The 16,896-nt window shown below is 48.6% G+C and overlaps 1 protein-coding gene across 1 annotated transcript in view; it reads left to right on the forward strand.

Moving 5' to 3' along the window:
* The window catches only part of SDK1 (sidekick cell adhesion molecule 1), a 688,889-nt gene that overhangs the window by 472,800 nt on the left and 199,193 nt on the right, over nucleotides 1-16,896 (forward strand). Inside the window, exon 5 of the mRNA XM_019637402.1 lies at nucleotides 16,431-16,542. Coding sequence (XP_019492947.1) covers nucleotides 16,431-16,542 — 112 coding nt within the window. The remainder of the gene's footprint in view (nucleotides 1-16,430; nucleotides 16,543-16,896) is intronic.

Raw genomic sequence — 16,896 nt, forward strand, 5'->3', positions numbered from 1 at the left:
ATCTGTACACGGGTGGGGAACATGGGGTGCTGAACATGGGCCAGGCACGGAACTGGGAAGCAGCAGACCACACAGACCAGGCAGTGAGACGAGCAACGTGACTTGAGTTAAGGAGCAATATTGGATGAAGTGCAGATTAAAGCTGGAGTGTTGAGCAGGGGTGGATTAGAGGGGCTTTCGAAAGTCCAGTGACTCGGCCAGGATACAAGGGGCGTGCTGCAGCCTGGACGGCCAAGTTCATTTTTCACTCACATTACCCGTGCAGTGCAGGTCTTATGGGCGAGCGAGGTCTGCTCGCTGTGGGGGACTCAGACCTGGCTGTCGGACATGCTGCAAGAGTCTGTAGACCCACCGTGTGGGCAGAGAGAACCCCACACAGGCCCGAGAGGGTGTGTGCATGAAAGTGGCACAGGCCTCTCCCATCACATTTATGGGCAAAACCAGTTACATCGCCACACCTAGTATGTGGGGGGGGGGACAGGGAAAGTGATCTTTCCTTGTGTCAGGAAGGGGAAGAGAACTCAAAATGTTTGTGGGTATTAAGATAATGTCCCCCCTCCCCCAGCAAAGGGTTTGGGCTTGAACTGGCAGGAACGGGAGCAACTGTCAAGCCTGAGGAGGAGCGTGTGTTCCTGGACCGTTAGCCTGAGCTCAGCATTGGCGTGAGCACGCTGGCTGTAGGCGCTCAGTCCTGCTCTCTCAGTGGGCTTTGCTCTCTGCTGCTCGTGCCAGGCCACACCGGGACCCTTTCGTTGGCGTCAGGGAGGGCTATTAGTTAAGAGCATAAACTGTAGCTGTAAAGCCCTGAGTTTATATCCCAGCCCTGCCCTGTGATGTTGGGAGGTAACCTACCTGTGAGTCTCAGTTTTCTTATGTGTCAAAAGGGGAATATACACAATGATGAATGTGAGATGATTTGCACGGTGTCAGGCCCAAACTAAGCAGTTACTAAGTGTTTGCTCTAACTCTCGTCATCTCTGAAAACGTTCCACCTTTGGGATCTTTGATTCTGCCCAGTCTTCCTCCTATCTGCCTTCCCTCCCTCTGCCCTCATTGCTGCCTCGTCAGTCCCTGACTTGTCTCTTGTCGTCCCCTTCACGAGCCTTTTCTGAGCATCTTTTCCCTCCGACACACCATGGGGTCCACATTTTAATCACTTTCCCGTGCATGTCAGTCCTCTCCTGACCTGCCAGCATACTCAGCTCGCCAAGTCTCAGCCCACCCTCCATCTTCCTCCCCTGCAGGACGGAAGTTCCTCCTCAGGGAGTTTTTCTGGTCTCTGGAGATGTCAGTGCCACACAGAAATCCGTTGATTCGTGTCAAGTTTCCTCCTGCCTCTTGTTGCCTGGTGGTTATTCCAGACCATGCCTCCTTCCACCCCTGCAGCACTATTTCCTGCTGAGCCTGTTCGTGAAGACATCATGTTTTTATGTTTTCTTTTACCTCGTTGATAAACAGATGAAAATAATCCAATTGGAAGAATAGGATCACCTAGCTCAGAGTTTCTCAAATTGAATGAGCATACACATCACCAAGCAAGTTGTTAACCTCTAGGTCCTGATTCAGTAGGTCTGGAGTGAGGCCCAAGACTCTGCCCCCCAACCAGCTCCCAGGAGAGGTCTGCACTGCCCGCCCCAGCTCTCCTGTGAGGAGCGAGGAGTTGATGGCCATGTGTTGAATGCGTTGAGCACTTACCATGTGCTGAAAAGCATGCTCTTTCCTTTGGAACAAGTGAGAGCTCTGCTGCCAGGCTTCACCTGGTAGCTGATTAGATGCAGATTCTTGGCTCCACCCAGACCTGCTGATTTAGAATCTGCATTTGAACAGGATCCCCGGGTGATCCCCAGGTGTGCACACAAAGGTTTGCAAACCACCGGCTTAGAAGACGTAAATAAAAAGGTCTTACAAACATATGTGGTTTTTCAGTGCTCTGGAAACTGAAAACACTGATGTCAAATTAAGCTAATTAATGAGTGGGTTGAAATTAATTAACCAGAAAAGACTCTCTGAGGAAAATAAATTTTGTACCAGGTTCAGAAGAAGAAAAGTGCATTTATAGACATATTTAAGACTTGTATTTTTGTCATCATTTAGAACACCTTAGCTATAGCCATTTCTTAGAAAAGCCTAGTTGTAAAACAATAGTGATTTTCACATCTGTCTTACTGAATTATTTTTCTTTTTTATGTTGTTATTTTTCATTATGTAAATAGCAGCAAATATGCATGCATAATCTTGTCTTATTTCTGCCCCCTTTTCTACCCCAAGAGTAACCACACGTCACACCTGCCATTCAGCACTCTGCTTTTCTCACCCGTCAGTACACCTCAGAGACCGTCCGTGCCAGTTTGTGAGGAGCCCTTTGGCACCCAGTGGTGGATGTGCCATGTTAATGTTCTCCTCTTCAAGTGACAGCTTGAAAAGGCTTTAAAAGGCTTTTCCACAACAATAATCCACGCTTACACACGGGAGGTCATATCCCCAGAATACAGTTACTAAACCTGTTAAATGTCTGTACCTCTTCTAAAAACTAACTCCTTCATATAACCACCACGAGTTCTGATTGGGGTTATTTTAGGCTCATGTGTCTTTCCCAAACAATTTAGTTTTCAAAATAAAGAAACAGAGCATTTGTAATCTGAGAGACTTTGTAAGGGCTCAGCCAAAGGTGGCTCCCTCTTTGAGGGGAATAATTTGGGACAAAGTTGTTGACTTACCTATATGGGGTCGACTCCAGGCTCCACAAACTCCCCTCTGTCTCCCTCCGTCAGTCTCACCAAGCATCCATACTGATCGGCCCTCTGCTGGTTTCCAGGAAAGTGCCCTTCTAGCCTCAGCCCTTTCTCTCTGTCTCCTCTGTGTGGGATTAGAGGTGTTTTACGGTTTACAGTTGAGTTGTTCCACAGATTGAAGAGAGACTTGGTCATTTTAAATAAATAGATGGCATCCTCATATTGGAAGCTTTGGGAGAGGTTTGGTGGAAGTGCCTATTGTCATGATTTGCCGTTATTACATTTAGATTTCCTATAAATTCTCTCCAAGTCTGTTTTTCTTGCTGCCTCACAGAAAGCTGAGCACCCACGCTGCTTTAGAACCACAGAGACCGCTAAGTGTGTGAGATGTGCTTTTTGCGTTTGTCTGTTTGAATTGATAGTTTGCACAGTCCGGATTTGCTGAGCAGTCATCGACCTTCCACATTTTAAATAGGCCCACGCTGACTAGCTTCTTTCTTAATATATTTGAACAATCACACAAATGGGATTAGGACTTTATTTTTTATTCACCTGCCTTCCAGTCTACGTGAGCCGACTTCTTACGCTTCCACCGGCAGCACACGCCCCTCTCAGTAACACTTGTGGTAACGTATTTGTCAGTGTGTATCTTAGGAGGGATCTCGGCTGTGTTTTTGTACACTTAATTCTTTATAGATACAGCTCTGCTCTATATACTCGTCCTCTCTCTGTCATCAACCTTAGATTTATTGTTGGTGCTGATTTTAGACCAAAATATAAATGAGCTTGTGTTGGCATTTTTTTAAAAAGCCGTACCTTGTAGCAGATTGAGTAGGAAGAGACTCGATTGGTGTAAATAGATAACCTTGGGTCACATCAGAAAATGTCTTGTTCCAGCTGAGGACTCCACTCTTGCACTGTGGGACTGACTTTATTCACTTAAGGGAAGCTAGGGCAGACAGGAAAAGAAATATTTTCTTCTCTTAAGATTTCCTGATTTGTTTGCACCTCTGTTGTGACACCCAAGGGTAATTCTGATACAGCGACTTCTAACAGAAAGAGAAGAGATGGGGAAACAGAAGCGGGACTCCCTCTGCAGTTCTGCGTTCATGCCCCACCGAATGCAGCTCTGCCCTGGCTCCTTCTGTGGGCCTGTCTGCCGCACTCCCCATCCAGGACAACGACCCGTCCAGTTCCCAGAGATAGCTGGGAGAGAGCGCACATGCGCAAAGAGAGAGACCAAGGAAAGCCCACTCCTGTCTCCTGGGTGTTCCGACGGCATGTGGCACTGCGCTGCGGCCAAATGTGCTCGGCCTCGTTATTTATTCTCCTTAGGGTCCGGGCTTTCCGGGTAGGATGACACATACCCGAGCCATGAGCCCAGACCCTCCCTGGCACACTGCGAGCGGCCAGGCCCGCCATGTTGGTGGGGAGCACAGCCCTGCCAGGCCCACGCGGAGCGGAGGTGCAGCCCCCCCTCCACCCTCCCTGATCCTGATGTCAGAAACACAGCGCCGCTCCATTCCTGAGACTGGTCTGCAGTGAACGTGGCTGCAGGGCCTGGATACCTATGGGGTTGTTCGCTTCCTCTTGAATGTTCTGGAACATTTAGTGCTCACAGCTGCCTTATGGTGGTCAGGATAGAAACTCTGCAAGATTCTCTCCCTCCGAGCTTGCCCTCCTCTGAGATGAAGTAAACAAGAAACTGATTATGTAAAAGCACGGCCGAGGAAGTGTCCATTGATACACTATTTGTCTGAACATTTGTGTTTAAGGTGGGAATACTAAGAACAGGCCATGTTAAAATACTTCTTCAGTTCCTAGTGTAAGCTCCTTTTAGCATTTCAGTTTTATGAAACAGTAAATATGTAAATTAGAGGCTTTTTTTGGTCTTGGATTTCTAATTTGAGAAGCCCTGGTATTATTTATTGGTCTTATATGAAAACATTGAAAAGAAGGTCATCTGTCGGCCCCTGGGGTGCCCCTTCTGGTAAGGAACTAAAACTTTGAGAAACCCGTTTCTAAAAATATTGGCCCTTCAGCTCTTGTTTCCACATGCCTGGGGGAGGGTATGAAACATAAAGCTTTCAATTTTATGTTGTTCCAATCAAGCCAAGTCTTCAAAAAGTAAGTGAGCTGGGAGCGTCCCAGCAGCGTGGCTTCCTGAGCAGGCTTCTTTATAACTAGACCAGGAGTTTTCCTTGGGCTTCAATGGCCGTAATTTCTCATCTGTGAGTTGAACAGTGGTAATTGTAGCAGGGAAAATAACTTCAATTTAGTCTGGTTTTCTAAAGATCTTTATTGTATTTTAAGGAGGAGGACACAGTTGTGATTTTTAAGATATATTCTGCTGAACAGACTGTGACCCCTTTCTCTCTTATTTATCTTCTTTTTTCTTTTTTCTTTCTCTCATGTGCTCAAAGCATTTGTGAAGGTAATTTTCTGTTTTCTCCAGTGACTCAGGATTGAATTTCTTTGTTCTTGGTTTTATCTACTAAAGACACTTTCCTAGTTATAGATTCTGTTTGTGAGTCACATGCCATGTAAAGAAGGACTGATTTTAGCTGGATCTGTGCCTGACAAAGAGTCCTACACTGTCCCCAGGGCAGAGCTATGTCCCTCTCGGAAACTTATCTGCAGAAGGCTTATCTAGGCGATAGATGTTGAGGTCTTAGGAAATGATATTGATATCTACTTGGAAAGTGTCAACTTAGATACATTCAATTTGGCAAGCATCTATAAGGCACTTCTTGTTTGCCAGAGGCTATGACGTATACAAGGGTTTACAAGTGTCGTATGCCTTCAGGAAGTTTAAATTGGATGGGGAAGATATGCACATGTACAAATGCCCTGGTCTGAAAGAGATAGGTTTTTGTCTACTTTCCCCAAAAAACAGTGTGTGAACTCAGTGAAGCTGCCAAGTGCACTAGTTTATTTAGAGGTGATCCCAGGAAGTAACGGGGATGGGGAAGAGAAGACGCCCATACAGGGTGCATTAGTGGGCCCCCACCTGGGTAAGCACCTGTCCTCAGTCCCCCAGGAGACCTCGGGGAGGCTGCACAGAAGCCACTGTAGTGTTGCTTACCCAAGGGGGAGAAAGTGTGAGTGTTTACTCATCCACCCCCATGCTTTCCTAGTTGAGGGCAACTCTGACAGACATGAATGTACTGGCACCCTGGCCTGTCTATCCACCTCACCCTGTAGGCCAGCCATACCCGTGGCCACAGAGTGACCTCAGTTAGGAGCTGGCAGACACTTGCAGAAAGAGCTGGGTTTATAAGTGAATGGGGAGTGACAGAGATTATGGCCCCGTCCTGGGCACCACCATGACAGTGTCGTATTAACCAGGTGTGGAAAGTGCACGGCAAACCGTATGCCACACACACCATATCCATATTCAAGATGGATCAAAGACTGAAACCTAAGACCTGGGACTATAAAACTCTTAGAAGAAAACATGGGGAGAAAGCTTCATGATATTGGATTTGACAATGGTTTTCTGGATATGACACCAAAAGCACAGGCAACAAAATAAAAAATAAAGCTGGATAAATTGGACTACATCAAAATTAAAGGTGTTTGTGCATCAAAGGACACTCTCAACAGAGTAAAAAGGCCACCTATGGAATGGGAGAAAATATTTGGAATCGTATTTGCATATCTGAAAAGGGATTAATACCCAGAATATATAAAGAACTCCTACAACTCAACAACCAACGAAAACGAACAACCTGATTTAAAAACTGAGCAAAGAACTTGAATGGACATTTCTCCAAAGATGATACACGAATGGCCAATAAGCACCTGGCGAGATGCTCCACATCGCGGATCATTAGGGAAATGCAAGTCAAATGAGATACCACTTCACACCCATTAAAATGCTTATCATTTTAAAAACCCAAACAAACAGAAAATAACAAGTATTGGTGAGGATGTGGAGAAACTTTTTGCACTGCTAGTGGGAACATATAATGGTGCAACCACTATGGAAAATGGTGTGGTGGTCCCTTAAAAAATTAAACATAAAATTACCATATGATTCAGCAATTCCACTTCTGAATATATACCCAAAAGAAATGAAAGCAGAGCCTTGAACAGATATTTATATATCCATGTCCACAGCGGCATTATTCACAATAGCCCAAAGGCGAGAGCAAGCTGTGTTTATCGACAGATGAATGGATAAACACAATGTGCAATAGTATATTTATACAACAGAGTATCATTCAGCCTTAAAAATGAAATTCTGATACTTAACAATATGTGTGAAACTTGAAGACATTATGCTAAATAAAATGAGCCAGTCCCAAAAGGACAAATATTGTATGATTCCATTTGTAAGAGGTCCCTAGAATAAAATTCGTAGAGAAAGAAAGTCAAATGGTAGTTGCCAGGGTCAGGGAGAGAGAAATGAGGCATTATTGTTTAATTTTGTTTAATGGGGATGGAGTTTCAGTTTGGGAGGATGGAAAAGTTCTGTGGGCGGATGCCACATGGAGATGGTTGCACAAAAGTGTGAGTCAATGTCACAGAACTCTACACTTAAAATGGCAAATTTCTTGTTATTATATTTAATCACAATAGTAAAAAAAAAAGGGGGGGGGAAATCATGAGGAAGTGACCCAGAGGAGGTGACATGTTCCGTGGCCTGGATGGGTGGGTGGGATGCAGGCAGCAGCAGGGTAGGTGGGAGAGGTAGGAGTGGAGAAGTTGTTACAGATTGGGCACTCGGGTCCGAGGAGGGCCGCCGGGATGCTTCAAGGTGCCACATGGTCAGGTTGACTAAGCACAGGAATACGGAATTGAGAAGGAGATGCTGAGAGAAGACCCGGCTGCCTGGCTGTGTCCCCTGGGGCCCTGTCTTGACTGGCACGTCAAGGAAGCTGCCCACAGAGTGAGTGGCTGAGTGCTCGAGAGCAGGAGGGCTCTAAGAGACTGCTCGTGCGCTCTAAAGATGTGACTCCTGAGTCCTGTGACGTTTCGCCCAGCACAGGTCTCCTGTAGACCCAAGAAGGAAAGGCTCATCCCAAGACCGTCACTCTGTTCACTTGACAGATATCTACGTGCACCTGACTAAGCATCAGTCCCTGTGGGAGGCCCTGGGAGGATGGCCGAGACAGAACAGACGGAAATGCCTCTGCCCCTAGTCTTGCCCTCTTGTGGGGAGACAGGACATAAACAAAACAAAGAAGCACAGCGAGTGACAAGGCAGGTGGAGTTAAGAGTCACAGGGCAGGGGAGCAAAGCCAGGAAGGGCACGGCCTTGTGCGGAACCCTCCAACCACAGAGACAGCAGAGCCTGTGTCCTCAGAGTGGTGGCTCTGTGGTCATCAAAAAAGATCCAGGGTGGTTTTGATCCCTCCCTTGCAGCTCACTAAATGCAGTGGTATTCTTCTGGCAGATCTACCAACCTCTGAATAGTTTGTCTCTCATTTGAACTTTGCAAAGCGCCTTTTGCCACGGGGCTCCCCCAGCTTGGGAACGGAGGAGGACCAAGGCTTCCCAGACCCCCACCAAGGGCTCCTGCCGTCCCACCGTCCTTGCTAATGGCCTGGGATGGGCACCAATTGCCCTGGTGGGCTTGGGCTCCATGCCCAGATCTGCATGTTTGGCAAAATTATTCAAGGGCTCTTTTTTAATAGAAGCTAAAAGTGATCTGTTATTGTGCCTAGTTACATTCTCAATGATTTTAGAATGCCATTCGGAAAGTTGATCTAATCTGGTGAAAAATACCCTCTTACCCCTCTAACTCACCCAAACTGCATAGAATCCCAGTTCTTCTCTTGGTTCTGGTTCTTCTATTTCCTGGTAGCTTGTGCATTTACATGTTTAAATAAAAAGCAGGTTATCTGCTGTCGCATCCTGAATTAGGTATTTGGGTCATTCCAGCATCCCATGGTGCAGTTCCTAAGCCACACTCCTGTTTTATGGTTACCGGTTTGTGCTCATCCCAGAATAAATAAATAAGCCCAGGGTAGAGTTGCCTTTTATCACCTTCATTTTTCTCTGCCCAGTAAAAAGCCGATGAAAATACATTCTTAGGTACGCTCCATTCATTTCCAAATGTGCAAGTTTTCAAATCCGTTATAAATGAGAAGAAAAGAAACTGCCGGATTGTTTGTCAAACTGTCATATTATTTTATTTATCGTCTCTTGTCAATAGAAAAGTCCAGAAGTGTATTGAGATAAAAAATGGAAGTACATGTAAAGATAAAATTGTAAATGGGATACACGCTGTATTTCCTCCCGTTTTTCCCTCCTGCTGTTGGACAGTAAAGGAGAAGAATGGAGTCGGCTGGTGCGTGCAGCTCCGGAGAGAACAGCAGAGCTTTTGTACCTGGGCTGGTCCTCAGAGCTTGCCCCCAGCCCCTCACCCCCNNCACACACACACACACACACACGCACGCACACGTGCGCGCACACACACACCTCTCTCCCGGCACTGTCCTAACGCCTTTGGGATTTGGGATGGGGTTCAGACTGGTGAGCGATAAAAGACAGAGTTTAAAAGAATGGGACTTTCCTCAGACACCCCCACACACCAGATTATTACCCTAAAAATGCATATGCCCACCAGTCCTGTTCAGGAGCTGGGGGAGTGGACATTCAAAAGTGAATTTGGGGAAAGCAGAAGGTGGGAGGAACTTTCTATTCAGTGAACAACATTTTGCAATCAGCAGAGAAACCGTGCTGTTTATTTCCATTTTCACAATAAAGTGCATCTTAAAATTGCCCCAGCCTGCCTCCAGAGAATCACCTCTTGGAGTCCTGGGGAATGATCAGGTCTGCCCGCTGCCTTCACACCTTTTATTATAGATATTTTAACGAAAAAGGAAATTAATTTCTATGGGTTCTTGGAGATATATACATATTTGGATATATCTCATTCTCTTAAGAAATAGGTACCCTGGGGGGTTCGGCATTACAGGATTCCAGCTATCAAGACACCGGCTCCCCGTGGAGGCCAAAGATCGGACTCCCCCGCTGAGCTGCTGATGCAGGAAAGCACTCAGCCCCTTTGCGGGCCATTTTCATAACGCAGAGGAAGATGGCAGACAACGAGGGGCTGCACACGCAGTTGGGAAGGGAAAGAGCCTCCTCATTTTCTCTGCGTAAAGCACCTTGGAGCTGTGGTCCCTTGTCACCCAGAAGTGGCCAGGGCCCCTTGCCACGCATGGGAGAAGGTCAATCATGAGAGACTGGCCGATCGGGTTGCACTTTTTATCACCAGAAAGAAGGCTGAGAATGGCCAGAGCCAGCCTATTTGTAGAAACTAAGTTCCAGAACTGAACAAAAGAGTGACTCAAGTTCTAGAACGTTCTGAATGTTCTGTGGTACAGTGAAGCCCTTCGTGGTGAAGGGCGGGACGCTCTCTTCTGTCCAGCTCTGCGTTCCTAACGCCTTTGTCCTATGGGATAAACTCAGACTCGCCTTCAGAAATTGAGCAGAAGCAACCGTGACTCTGTATACGGAAATGCCTGTTTATTGGGAAAAACTGGCCTCTCTTTCCTTCGTGTCGTGACACCTTTCTCTTCCCGCGTCCACTTCCTGTGCGCAGTGTGCATCCTGCGCCTGCTCTTAGAAGTCCCTGCTGCCTGGCCTCCTGGCCTTGTTCCCTGCGCTCATGGAGCCGCTGCACCGTCTCCGAGAACCCCAGCCACCGCTCATCCCTGCCGACCTGCCAGTGTCCCCTGCGCCGTCCCACTTAGACCCCCACAGGCACCTCCTGTGGGACATGGGCCGCTTCTCCGGAAACTGCCCCCCCTTCTCCATCGTACCCTGCCAACACCATCACCCAGGCCCCCCTTTCTCTAGTCTTCACCTTTATGAGCTTCTCCACCATCCACCAAACCCCTCAAGCCGGAAACCTGGAGGTTGTCTGCCCACAACCCTGGCCACCGGAGACGCCCCGCTCCTCTCCCCTCTCCCTCTGGCCTCCCGCTGGCTTGCTCACTCACCCCTCCTCGTCCACGCCTTGCCTTCTCCGGCTTCATCAGCTGTTCCTGAGTTCTGTGTCGGGCTCCTGCCTGGCTGCTTGGTCTGGTGCCTGCCTCTGGGTTTGCCCTTCAAGCCCAATCCCAGCCTTCCTCTCAAAGTCCTTCAGTGACTCTGCATTCCTTACTGGGTGAAGTCCCCTCATGGCCCCGCCCACCTTACAGCCTCCCTGCGGTCACGCCCAGGCCTCAGTTTCCCCTCAACCATCAAGAGCTGCTTGCAGTTTTCCAAACAAACCACATTGGTGTCCACCTTCTTCATTTTTCTGTTCTTGAAATGCCTGCCCTTGCCTGTCTGCCTGGCAAATACCTGTCCGTCCTGAGGACCTGTCTCCAGCCTTTCCTAGTTGCCCCGAGAGAGTCCATCCCCCCGCCCCCACCCTGCCTGCCACCCCCTTGCCTAGCCCCACAGCACCTGCTCTGTGAATGAGATGCCTTCCTCCACTAAACCCAGCTCCCGCCCACGCTGACCTCACGCAGTTACGCTTTGTCCCCCCAGCGCTAGCCGCGTGCCTGGTGTAGTGCACACGGAGTAGTGGGCAGTTGTTATTGTCACTACCTTCCGATGGCAGTAATGACCTGATAGTACTGACAACCAGCCTGTTATATTTGGGCGAGCTGTCATTCTTCATTCAGCAGTGCTGACTTACAAAGGCGCTTTGTTGCACAGAATTACGCCTCACACATATGTCCCTCCTTTTCCAAAAGGCGGACAGACCTGCCCTCCAGTCACAACACTGCCGTGAGGTCACAGCCCAGGGCCAAAGGAGCCAGGGTCACTGCGGGGCTGGCTCGAGAGGGGTCACTTCTTGTTCTGTCTGCATAGCCCATTGCCCGAGTTTTAAAGCTTTTTTGTACCTTGTCTCGTCTGGTCAACACAAATAATGCTGTGAGTAGATGTTGAAAGGCTGTTTAAAAGCCACGGAGCCTCGTCTCAGCACCAGAAGCTTCCATAGGGTCTTTTACTCCTTGGTTTGCTTTCAACCTTATTTTCTCTTTTGTTCCCACTAATGTTAGACCAGTTGTTTCTTGGAGCAGGGAGATTTTGAGGTTTCAGCTGGTCCTATAGATTCCACCAGCTTCTAGCTTCTTGATGGGATCCTGGTTTTACATAAATAAAACCCCGAAACCCCACAGATATAGACACAGTAGGAACTGAAAAGCTGGAGATCCTTGTTGGCCTTAGGATGTGTGACAGTTGTCACACTGCCGTTTTCTGGAAACAGTCACCTCTCATGGATATATCCATGTGTATGTAAGAAAAGCATATACAGTTGCCTCACTTTGAACATGTTTACATGGAAGTTATGTATGAGTTTTGTGTTTCGGGGCAAGTGTGACTCAGCATCTTTTGGCTGAGGGCAGCGTTTGGCCTCATTATTTTCCGGTACGGCACAGGGAAGCCTGATGCTGTGTGGTGACGGGCCCACAACTTCAGCCTTGTTTGAGCTGGTGTTGCAAAGATCTCTGAGGCATGTCTGCCGGGAGCACACAGCTAAGACTCAGGACACTCAACACGGTGGTTCGAAGAGAGAAAACCAAAACGTGGGATTTGCTTTCTCAGAGGTTCTGGAAAATTCCACGCGGCCCCTTCGACACATCAAGCCATTCCTCCACATGGAGCCCTTTGTACCCCAATCCCTGCGAGGCTGCTATTCCTTCCTCACGTCCCTCTGTCTCGGGGCACCAGCTCCCCCCACTCCTGTGTTCTGAACACCCAGTTTATCCTCATGCTGCTCTCCCACCGACTGCACTGGGCCTGGCTGGCTGCAGTTATCCTCCTCCACGAGCAGGAATTCCACAGCTTTGCAGCACACGTGAACTTTGCACCTTTTTTTTTCTGTTTGAGAGATTTGACACTCTTAAAATGTACTTTTGATTAAATACAACCTGGACAACTTCCCCCACTCAGCCTCTTCAGTGGTTAAGTGGTTCGTGTGGGGGAATTTGCCTAGGACTAGGGCCCCTTCCCTCTGCTGTGATTCTTTATTTTTACAGCTGCAAGGCGGCCTCACGAAAGCGTTTGCCTTTCTGCTTCGGAAGCTACCTAGGGCCGGTTTGTGGCTGACCTCTGCAGAAATCCTCGTCTGATTCCGCATCTTCACCTCCAGCCTCCGAAACCCAGCCTGGGAAATGTGCAGTTGAAAAAGCTACAGTAACGTCTCAATTAAGGACATGCTTGGGGGAAGGAACGTTCTAGTTAATTTAATTTGTGGTTAGCCGAGCACAAGCAAAGTTTTTATTAAGAGAAAACAGCATTATGTAAAAGGAAGATGAACTTCGGATGAAGACATTCCTTTATTTAAACCCTTTCTCCACCGTTTGAAGTTATGTGACTTTTAGCCTCAATTTTCTCATCTATAGCAGGGACAAACGCTATCTTGTTAGCTTGTTCTTGGATTAAATAGGGTGACATTTGTAATGTTTAGTGCTGTGTGGAAGCTTGGTAAATACAGTTCCCTCCCCTCTTCCCATTTGATTTTCATTCTCTTTGAAAATAATTCTTCATCCATTGGCGTACGGTGTGTTTTAACACAGAGCATTGAAGGAGAGGGTCATATTCCTGGAGCAGGTAGCAGTGGATCATTATTACAGAATATTTATGAAAAATTAACCAGTCATTGAGTACTTGTTGAGTGCTCATTGTCTCAGATACTATGGGAACAGCAGGAATAAAGAGGTGGTTTTATTCTTCTATGCATCTTTCTTCTAAAAATGGAATGTGGGGGGGAAATGTGGTAGAAAAGTCAGCATAGCAGGTTAAAAATGCACATCGTTATCTCCTCTCACTAAAAAAGCAGTAAAAGCCCACTAAAAAGCAGTAAAGGAAGACTGTTAGGCCCACAAAGGAAAGAGAGACGAGCCATCGGCAAAGCGGAGAAGCAGCAGCTCCCGGGTGCGGGAACAATGACCACGGGAGAGGAGGTCTCAGCTTGGGGTCACCGATAGCAGATTTGGTCTTGGAGGAGATCGTGATGACACAGAGCAAAAATCGGGGGGAGTTAATAGTGTGGGTCTGGAACGGCCGGCCGGCTTCCTGCCCAACTGCTGTGTGCAGAGGACTGAGCAGCTGAAATGTAGCCAGGTAGGCAGGCAGACAGGTGAGGATGCCCCTCTGCCGGCGCCCCAGAGGGTGACCCCTGCGCTCCGGGCGCTTTTTTCAGAATAATGGGGGGTGCCCACCTGATTGAAGTGAAGTTGCCAACTGACAAGCCAAACGTTCACATTGGAGGAGGGAGTGTTTCAGCTTAACCCTCCCTGTACTGCTCTTTTTAATCCGTGTACACATACAAATTTGACTGAATTTAAAAACAATTTTTTCTTTAAAAGAAGTGAACCAGCATTGTGTACTGCAGTGAGCACTGTCCCCGCTATCAGGAGATGTGGGTTCTGGGCACTTGTGCAATTGTGCTCACCTGTGGTTACGGCAGCTTCCAGGGGAAGCGACAGGCTTTGCAGTCAGACCTTGCTTGCATTTTGCCATGGTGGCTTCCATAAGCCAAGGTCACCTTCCCAGTGACGTGTGTGCGCTACAAACCGCTTTTGTAGGAACTGGGACGTTTTCCTCTGCATCTCTTGCACCCACTTCCCTGACAAGTGCCCATATGTAGTTCAAGCATCTCTAGAAAGAACACAGGAGACAGGGTGAGAACAAACGGACATTTACCCCCACGAATCGAGCTGGGCGCTCCACTTGTCCTGTGGATCCTGTAGGGCAAGGGGACATTGAAATAGTGTATTTGTGTGTGTGCTGCAATGTGACATAGAGAAACTCATTGTTCCGCAGGAACCAGCTAGGACTTCATCTTTCCATCGGGGTGGCTGAAATCCGCGGTGGACGGGCACGTGCAGCCTCCGTCCCACATGCCCCTGAGGGGCCGCAGACGCAGCCTTGGTTCCTCGGGTCGGCATGCAGTCGGGGCTGCCCGCCGGGGGGTCTGTCCTCCCTGGGCAGCGGCAAGTGCTGAGCGTGGGTTTCCTCTTCTGCCGCTGCTGCGGCTGAGCAGTGATTAACGCCAAATTAGCACCGGGCTCAGTGACGTTAGCATTCCCTGTCGCTCTCCTCCACTTCACATAACTATTGGCAAATATTAGCTTCTCAGGTCATTTCTCCTCATCAGTGACTTTCACAGGTGACAGGCAGGTTGCTAATGTGACTGGCATTCAGCTGTCGTCTTTGTCCCATCGTGGATGTATCTGTACTCCGGCTTCTCCGCCGGGATCTGACCATCAGCCCGGGGCAGTCCCTCCCATGTTATAACCGGAGTGCCCAGAGCAGCCCGCAGGGTGGGTGGTGGAGACAGAGTCTGGCGAAGAAGGCGGCTCCCAGGAGGCCTGAGGATACTGAGCTGGCTCCACATCCATGTCCTTGGTGTGTAGGTTTGGGAAAACTTAACCTGCTGGGTCTGCTTCGTCAAGGTCTCTGTTAATCCCATGAGCCTCTAACTCAGCGGTTCTCAACCTGTGGGTTGCGATCCCTTTGGGGGTCGAACGACCCTTGCACAGGGGTCGCCTAAAACCATCGGAAAACAAAAAGATACTTACATTACGACTCATAACAGTAGCAAAATTACAGTTATAGAGTAGCAACGAAAATAATTTTATGGTTGGGGGGTCACCGCAACATGAGGAACTGTATTAAGGGGTCGTGACATTAGGAAGGTTGAGAACCGCTGCTAACTCCACAGTCGCATGCTGCTTTGGCCGCGAGAGCCAGAGCATACTGCTCTGCAGAACCAGTGTCAGTGTCAGTGACAGGCCAGCCTGCCTTTCCCCCTGTGCTCCTGGCGGCCCTGACCCACTGCCAACCCGGCCGGCTAGCTCCCTCCGTCCGCCGGAATCCTCTTCAGCTGCTTATAAGGATGGCGGTCTGTACAGCATGAAGGATTTGGTGAAACACTTTGTATTTACAGTAATTTAAATTTATTTTCACTTCCAGTCTCGTCCATCTTCACCCTTTATTGAAATTCCTGTTCTAGAAATGTTTGATCAGCCTTCATTTTCCCTAAATAAACAACAGCAGAGTGTACTGTGGGTAGTTTAATTTTGATATTACATGCATTTTAGAGAAAAGTGGCAACAACGTGTCCTATTTTTTTCTCCCTTGTCACCAGAAGTATGAGCTAAATTATTTATCGTTTGATACTCACCAAACAGAGATGATTCAGGATATTTACTTTTCAGGAAAGGAGGGCTGAGAAGCGCTCCTAATGGAGCTGACGCTGTGTTAACTGAGTGTGTTTGCATTTGGGCCGAATAAGAAAGCCAGCTGCTTGCTCGTGCGCGCGCGCCTCGTGGAGGGCCTGGCGTGGGACCTATTTGTAGAATTGAATGGATTTTAAAAAGAGTGCGTAGACTAGGTAACTCAATAAGTTAAATCAATTAAAAAAGAATGCAGCCAGCAGGCCTTCGGGAGAACGCACAGCAGCAGGAAGCCCCGAGCGTCAGCGTCAGGCCCGGCTGCCTTGGCCTTTCATGGGGCACTGGCTCAGGCTACAGGCAGTGGTTTGCACCCCAGGCTCTGAGCATCTGATAAAGGCCAGGGACCGAGGGCTTCTCCTAGGGGGTGGGTTGGGACAGGGTCGTGAGACCTGGAGGTGTCCTATCAGAGTGGCTTGACAAGATCTCTCATTTGTCACATTTCCAATGCTCACACCTTCCATACTTAGGAGAGTCCCACAGACTTGTGCTTTCTCTGCCACAGGAGACGATGGCGCACCCGAAACCGTGGCTCCCGTCATTGTGATTCCCCCGGGCAACAGAAGTGTGGTGGCTGGGTCCAGTGAGATCACCCTGGAGTGCATAGCCAATGCCAGGTACGCGGCCAGGCCCCAACGCGGGGACACTGATCCGTAATGACTGCCATGGGCTCCTGGTCGGTGGGAAGAGACCCCGCAGGTGGCATGTGCTCCCAGCGATGGCGTCATTAGTGCAGCTGGGCTGTGAGCCCGACCTGGAGGGAAGCCAGGGAACGGGCTCCCCAAGCCTTCCATGGTAGCAGGTATATTATTTATATCGCCTGGGGTATTTACATTGGAAAGCAGTGCTTTTCAACTTAGCTTCGGGTCATGGGGGAGGCCCCCTCGGAGATTCTAACTCAGGAGGAGAGAGGCGCTGAGGTTCACGGGAAGAGTCCGTTCTGCCCCGTCCGCTCCTAGGTGTCCTCAGCC

This window comes from Hipposideros armiger, unplaced genomic scaffold (genome assembly GCF_001890085.2).
Source record: "Hipposideros armiger isolate ML-2016 unplaced genomic scaffold, ASM189008v1 scaffold_33, whole genome shotgun sequence".
Lineage (NCBI taxonomy): Eukaryota > Metazoa > Chordata > Mammalia > Chiroptera > Hipposideridae > Hipposideros > Hipposideros armiger.